The following is a 7,824-nucleotide window of genomic DNA, read 5'->3' as shown; positions in this document are numbered from 1 at the left end:
GCGCCACCGAACAACGTGGGAATAAATAAGCTTCCGACGTAACAGCAAAACAAAATGTCCTTATTTTCAAAATGTATGTGCATTTACAAAATATTTGATGTATTTACAAAAAAACGTCTAATTGTATTTATTTTCCCGTTGTTTATTGTAAACCACAGTTCAATGAAATGTAGTTATGCTGCATTTTCCTGTGTTTGTTATGACTACACAGTTTGTTATGCAATATACAAGGTCACAGTTCAAAAGGTCATCAGGTACACACGACAATACGCCTACGTGTGCACCGAAGGCTGCGAAGCCCCCATGAAGTCTGTTTTTACTGGCAACTCTGTTAAAAAGTATGATTTTTTTGTGAAATGGTGTACAAATAATTGCTCTACTGGACACCCACCATGTTGGAAACATGTCTTCCTGCACCCCCACAAAGACCCAAGTCAAGCAAAGCCATTATTTTCAAGCCTTTTTAATACAAACTTAATAAACTATCAGTCCCTGTTAACATGTAAGACACTGACTCCGAATACTTTGTTATACCGTTTTGTTTTTATCAAGTATTGCACAATGTAGGTACAAAATTAATATACGATTACATTTTGTCCATAATATAGCAAAAATCTTTTTTTTTACTCTTAACAGAAAATACAACTCTGTTCGCCTCCTTCCCCCCGAAAAAAAAGCAAATAATTTTAATTCCCACCACTACGGAATATTCTGTACACAATCTTTAGAATAGTCTGGATTCATTTTTCTCATTTCAATAAAAAAGAAAACATAAAGTTGCTGCAGCCATCACAGATCACTGGAGTAGTAAAAAGATATAAATGCAATACCGTGTCGTAGAAACAATAGATACTCTTGATATTTTACAAACTCTGTACTAAATTAAATTATACAATTAGAAAAAAGACCAGAGAATTCCACTTAGCGATGCCAATTTCTGGTAAAAATTGGCAAAATCCAGTTATGTCCAAATACTGAAAGAGGCCATGAGTTGTGGTGGTGTTTTTTTTGTTTTGTTTTGTTTTTATATATATATATATTTCAAACAGTAACATAAAAAAATATTTTTGTGCTTGGTTGGCAAAAGAAATAACAATAATGAAGTTTGGGTAACCAAGCTTGGACATCTCGTACAACAAGCGTCACCATTTTAAGAAAGAAAAGTTATAACTCAAGGGGGCAAAAAGTCGATCACCCTCGGGCTCGTATTTCTTAAAGATGTCACTTTTTCTTCCATCCTTGACATTCTGTTCATTTTTTTTTTTTTTTTTTTCAAATGTGCATTTAAGTTGAGAACTCCCACCACCACCACTATCACCATCACCATCATAGCGTCACATTATCTGGTCGTTGCTGCTGCGTGAAGCTAGTAGCTAGTTGGCCATGACTGGCTGGAATTGCTGGTTAGAATACTGCATGTTGCTGAGGCTGAAATTCAAGCCATCCATCAGGGACTTGTCGTTAAGGCCGCCGTAGGCCGCAAAGACATCGAAGGCGTTGCTGTACTGAAGCGGGCCCAGACCAAGCGAGCTCTCCCCTGGGAAGAGTGCGCTCTGAGCGTTTGGGAACACAAACTCCTTGGCGTTCGGAGACAAAGCCGATGGTTTGGCCGCCGCCTGCTGCTGCTGTGTTCCGAGACCGAGACCGTAGAGCGAGTGCATGGATGTGGAGATGGCTTTCTGTTTCAGGAGACTGTTCACATTCAGTCCCAGGTTGGTGGGAGAGGTACGTGCCACCTTGTTGGCGCCGCCGGTACCAGCACCGCCGCTGTTGTTGTTGTTGTTGCTGCGGCCGCTGCTCTTCATTTTAGTGGAGCCAAACTTTGTGGCCGCGAAGGTGGCGGTGGTGAAGGTTAAAGGCTGCGTGGAGCGCGGCATAAACGTGGGGCTGACCGCCGCCGAGTGGCCGAAAGGGGGCGAGGGCGAGCTGGAGCCTGGAGAAGCGCCGCCCATGGGTTCGCTGATTGGCATGAAGACCTGCGCGTCCGGATTGAAACTGTTCTTGATCTCCTTGTCCAGATCCAGTCCCCCGCTGCTCGCCGCCGTATCGTTGCTGTCATCGACGTACAACACTTTAACCGGACCCTTCTCACCGATTTGGTAGGACACCTCATAGGGGTCAATCCACACGCTGAGGTCCTGCGGAAGGTTGTTGCGGACGTCATCGATGTCCAGTCCGCTCTCTTTGGCCGCCTTCTCCACCACGGGGTCCACCTTCTCCCCGACATGGATGCACCTGAACCCCGAGCCCTTGTACGGCTTATCCGGGTACCAGTGTCCCTCGTACTTCTGCTTCAGCTGCCGCTCCAGCTCCTCGCCGAAGATGTTGACCCGCCGCCTGGGCAGCTTATTGTACAGGTACGAGATGATGAAGTTGAGAGCTACTTGGATTTCAAGCTGCATAGCTTAACTGCTGATTTCGAGGGGGGACCGCTGGGTTTGCTTGCTTTCAGCCGTGGTTGGCGACAACAGGCGGGTTAAGAACGGCCTGAGGGAAGCGAAAACTTGTTCGGTGGTCAAAGTGCGGTTCTTGCAGAGGAGGTCTGATTCCACACGCTGTGAAAGTTTCCTGGAAAGAAGACAACAGCGCTTTTAGAACCGTACTAGTCAGATGTTATTGATATTCTCGTCGTGAGAGCTTGATATGTTAACAGCCTTGGGATCCTGTTACGTAATATACAACAGGGGTGTCCAAACCTTTTCCAGCGGAGGGCCACATGAAAAATGAAAGGATGCAAGGGCCGCTATGTTGTAAAGTAGATTAATTTCTCACATATTTTAACTTTTTTTCAAATAATTTTTGTACATTTTATCACCTGATTCCCATGAAATTAAAATTTGTAATATTTTTTAACTCCTCCTCATAGTATGACATTATTCTTATGTCTGTACTGTAAAATTAAAATTGTTTTCTTGTTAAAATATATCACAAACAGCCTTTATTCTACTATATTGATGTTGTTTTCCCTCATAATATTACTACATTATTCTTGTCAAATTATGACTTTTTCCTTGTAATATTTTGGCTTTATAATTTTGTCCATTTCTGCCGTTTTTCTTTTTAAATCCAACTTTCTTCTCATAGTTTTACGATTTTATTGCCATAATATTTAGTTTTATTTCTTATGTAAGGACTTTTTAAAAAGTATTTAATATTTAAATTTTCTGCTACTAAAATGACATAATTTTTCCTTCATAATTTTTTTATTATTCTTTAAATAATTATATTAAAATTTAAAAAATCTATTAAAATTTTTTTCTGAGAATATTTTGACTTGATTCTTGTAAAATTACTGTTTTTTCTTGTTTCTGTTTTTTCTTTTAGTTTGCCAACTACTTTTGTAGTAAATGTTTTTCCTCATAATAAAATGACTTTATTCACAGAATATTTTGACTTTACTCTTTATTTGTTGTTTATTTGTTTGTTGTTGCTACAATCATGTTAGTTTTCCTCACAGTATTACATTATTCTTGTAAAATTACAGCTTTTTCTCATTAGATCATGTGTCTTCTCTTAATATTTTGACTTAATTCTCATAAAATGACCTCAGATCTTTCCATTTTTGCCATAAATGACACCCCAAAACATATGGAATGCATTGACTGTAAGAACTGTGTGGATAATATCTAACGCAAACTACTGCTGTGTGGAAAAATCCAAACAATGCTACAAGGCTACACCCTTATTTACACAGTCAAAGTACAAATAGCACCAATGTCGTTAAAAAAATATAACCAAATAACGACTAGCAATCAAACAAAACACACAACCTTCACCAGTTTTGCTGCACTCAAAAGTTGATTTAGGGGAAAGGGGAGGAAGGGGGGGGGCTGCTTGGGTAACAGTCCCAGCCCCCCCTCCCGTTGGTGAGAAATTGCGAAATAAGAGCTTTAAGCCCAGCAAAGCATATTGTTGCAATAAGTGAAGCTCTGCAGTAGATCATTTACGAGCTGACACTGTACATAAATAACCTTCAATGCAGCAACACGTCATATGAAAGCTATTGGAAAAGAACAAAAATGGGAGAGCTCAACACTATCTTAACTTTTAGTGGGACTGACGCAGCAAATCAGCTTAGTAAGCGTTAACAGAGCTCCAGCAGCCAAATAAAGACAGCTAAGTGTTAACACTTAACGTGTAGCGAAGGGGGAAATACTTACTTGTTTTGTAAAAAAAAATAAAGCTTCTCGGTAAGTTGTACCGTTAGTTAGTGCAAAATAGCGAACAAAAAGTATAAATACTTTCTTCACACAGAATATATTAACAATAAAAAAAGGTATTCCAGTAGATGAAAAATGTCTGAAAATTGCCGTTTGCTCTGTGGTTTTGAAGGTGATTTCGAGGGTTTGTTAATCAGCAGGCTAAGCGGAGTAGCTCCCTCCTTCTCGGGAGTTCTGCGACTTCGTCCCTTCCTGCTGGAGGAGCGCCTTTATTTATAGCTTCCCTACGCCATGGGCACGAGGTAGGCGGTGATGCGGCTTCAGAGGTCAAAACAATGTAGGCGACTGCGATTGGCTGGAAGGAAGCAGCCCCGCCCTCGGAGTGGCGTCCTTATCGCACTCTCATTGGCTGCGGCTCGGTGTCAGTTTCAGACATATGATTCCGTGAAATGGGAGGGACCCTTTGATGACGTCAGAGATAAGCCACCGCTGTGGTGACAGCAAATGGCAGACATTTAAAAAGCCGTACTGACTTTAAAGTACGAAATAATTGCGGAAAAAAACATATTTCAATATGTATATTACAACCAATAGCCAACCTTAGGACATTGACATACACTCTACCCCGTCCCCCAAATTTTAAAGCGACAGCGACATCGTTCCTGTGACATTCTATTGATATTCGTGAGTATTTTTTGCATACCAAGCTGTTATGGTGGGATTGTGCCTGCGAGGAGATTCCCCACAGCTGAACAATGAGCCCACAGCGAGCAGCAGCAGTGTGAGTGGGTGGTGTTGAATGCTATGTGGAAACACAGCAGCGATTGGTCCAAAACGGGGCAGGATCCCTGTGTTGAATGGTGAGCCCGTATCCAAGGTGCTGATGTAGGCTGCTGACGTCACGCCTCGGTTCCACGCACGCTGCTGCCAATTTTAAAGGGCCCCCCCACACACACACATACTACAGAGTACATGGAGTACATACTAACTATATGTATATATATACACACAGTGTATACATATGTGTGTGTGGCATTGCTTCACAATATCACGTTTACTTCTTCTAACGTACTGTATTAATTGTCTATAGTACTTGTCATCATTATGAGCTGGAGCCTATCCTAGCTGATTCATTGCAAGAGGCAGGGTACAACCTGGGCTGGTCACCAGTCACACACGGGGTACATGTACGGTATACACATACAATCATTCACATCTATGGACTATTTAAAATCTCCATTTAACCTAATAGGTATTATTTTTGGATATGAGAGGAAGCGAAGATGCAAACTATAGATTTCAAACCCACTATTTTTTTAAATATTTAATATATATTTATATATTTTTTAATATATATTTTAATATTCTAAAATATTTTTGTAATTCAACTCATTGAAGCTATTCTTTAGCTTTTTTTATGTGTCTTCTATATTGATTTTATGTGCGCTGTACTATATAATATATATTTTTTACAGGACAGTATTATCATTTTCAGTTGTAGTAGTAGTAGTATGAAAATACTATTTTATATTATATGTATTATTCTATATTTATTTTATGTGCTCTGTACTATATAATATATTTTTTAGATGATTAAATATTTATTTTTTTTATATTATTGTTTGATGGACAGTATTGTCATTTTCAGTAGTAGTAGTAGTAGTATGAAAATACTATATTATATATATTATATTATTCTATGTTTGCTATATAATATATATTTTTTACATGATTAAATATTTAAATTATTTTTTAAAATATTATTGTTTGATGGACAGTATTATCATTTTCAGTAGTAGTAGTATGAAAATACTATATTATATTACATATATTTTATTATTCTATATTGATTTTATGTGCTCTGTACTATATAATATATATTTTTTACATGATTAAATATTTATATTATTATTTTTTAATATTATTGTTTGATGCACAGTATTATCATTTTTAGTAGTAGTAGTATGAAAATACTATATTATGTTATATATATTATATTATAGTATTGTGTGTGCTTGTGAATGTTATTATTACGGCCAATATTATTATCATTTTTAGTCATTGTAGTATCAAAATTGTAATATTTGCATTATTTAACATATTTATGATGATGTTCGGAATGATGATGCCTTTATGAAATAAGCTGAAGGCATTCATGCTAAAAAAAATTTTTTTAAAAAGCACACAAAAAAGTAAATATTTGCAATAAAGGAAGCCTTACGCTGCCTTTGTACCTTTGACCTTTCCTCAATGACACAAGTGTATGGTCAATGAAATGGGATGGAATATGAACAAAAGGCAATGTAGTATTAACGCTGTTGTTTGTGTGTCTACTTGACAGGGTGGACTTCTAGACATTCTTCAAGCACTTAAAGAGTCATGTGCTAGTTGTAAAGCCGCTAATGTGTGCGAAAGGGCTCCCGTGGAAAGTGCCGTCGGGCGCACAGATGATAGCTGGAGCGTCGGGCGAGAGAGAGAGAGAGAGAGAGAGAGAGTGAAAGAGATTAGAAGGTCTAACGAAGCCCTGTGCATTCAGATTAGAGTGCAAGTTAGCAGCTCTTGGGCTTGTTTTTGACTGTAAACAGCTCAGCGCAATCTAATATACGGCCTGTCCTCTCGGACCAAGGTCAGAGGCGCTAGTTTGCATTCTGGGCTTTTTTCAGCACAGTGTGATGTGTGTGTGTGTGTGTGTGTGTGTGTGTGTGCATGCTTGTGGTATTTACAGTTATAAAAGGCAAGACATCAGCTGACCGAGAAAGGTCAGCAACCGTAACGAGGCGTGCTAAGACCGCTATATTGTCTTAGGGTGTAATCCTTCAACGTATCCGCTACTCTTGTCACTACAGTGAAGAAAATAAGTATTTGAACACCCTGCTATTTTGCTATTTCTCCCACTTAGAAATCATGGAGGGGTCTGAAATTTTCATCGTAGGTGCATGTCCACTGTGAGAGAGATAAACTAAAAAGAAAAATCCAGAAATCACAATGCATGATTTTTTAACAATTTATTTGTGTGATACAGCTGCAAATAAGTATTTGAACACCTGTGTATCATCTAGAATTCTGACCCTGAAAGACCTGTTAGTCTGCCCATTAGAAGTCCACCTGCACTCCATGTATCATCCTGAATCAGATGCACCTGTTTGAGGTCGTTAGCTGCATAAAGACACCTGTCCACCCCATACAATCAGTAAGACTTTAACTTGTAACATGGCGAAGACCAAAGAGCTGTCCAAAGACACCAGAGACAAAATTGTACACCTCCACAAGGCTGGAAAGGGCTACGGAGCAATTACCAAGCAGCTTGGTGAAAAAAGGTCCACTGTTGGAGCTATCATTAGAAAATGGAAGAAGCTAAACATGACGGTCAATCTCAATCGGAGTGGAGCCCCATGCAAGATATCACCTCGTGGGGTCTCAATGATTCTAAGAAAGGTGAGGAATCAGCCCAGAACTACACGACAGGACTTGGTCAATGACCTGAAAAGAGCTGGGACCACCGTTTCCAAGGTTACTGTAGGTAATACACTAAGACGTCATGATGTGAAATCATGCATGGCACGAAAGGTTCCCCTGCTTAAACCAGCACATGTCAAGGCCCGTCTTAAGTTTGCATATGACCATTTGGATGATACAGAGGAGTCATGGGAGAAAGTTTTATGGT

General features: G+C 39.2%; 1 protein-coding gene across 1 annotated transcript; it reads right to left on the bottom strand.

The window, feature by feature from the left end:
* Positions 1 to 447: 447 nt before the first annotated feature.
* Positions 448 to 4,426, bottom strand: LOC131103587 (protein Tob1-like). The gene is made up of 2 exons (XM_058049973.2): positions 4,161 to 4,426; positions 448 to 2,568 (listed from the first exon to the last, which is right to left on the bottom strand). The coding sequence occupies exon 2, from the start codon at positions 2,400 to 2,402 to the stop codon at positions 1,374 to 1,376; it is 1,029 nt and encodes a 342-aa protein (XP_057905956.2). The 5' UTR covers positions 2,403 to 2,568; positions 4,161 to 4,426; the 3' UTR covers positions 448 to 1,373.
* Between the last annotated feature and the right edge of the window lie 3,398 nt (positions 4,427 to 7,824).

The sequence above is a fragment of the Doryrhamphus excisus genome, linkage group LG16 (assembly GCF_037039965.1).
Source record: "Doryrhamphus excisus strain RoL-2023G ecotype Guam linkage group LG16, RoL_Dexc_Guam_v1.1, whole genome shotgun sequence".
In the NCBI taxonomy this organism is placed as follows: domain Eukaryota; kingdom Metazoa; phylum Chordata; class Actinopteri; order Syngnathiformes; family Syngnathidae; genus Doryrhamphus; species Doryrhamphus excisus.
Note: the sequence above shows the minus strand (reverse complement) of the source record. Positions and strands in the feature narration are given on the sequence as shown.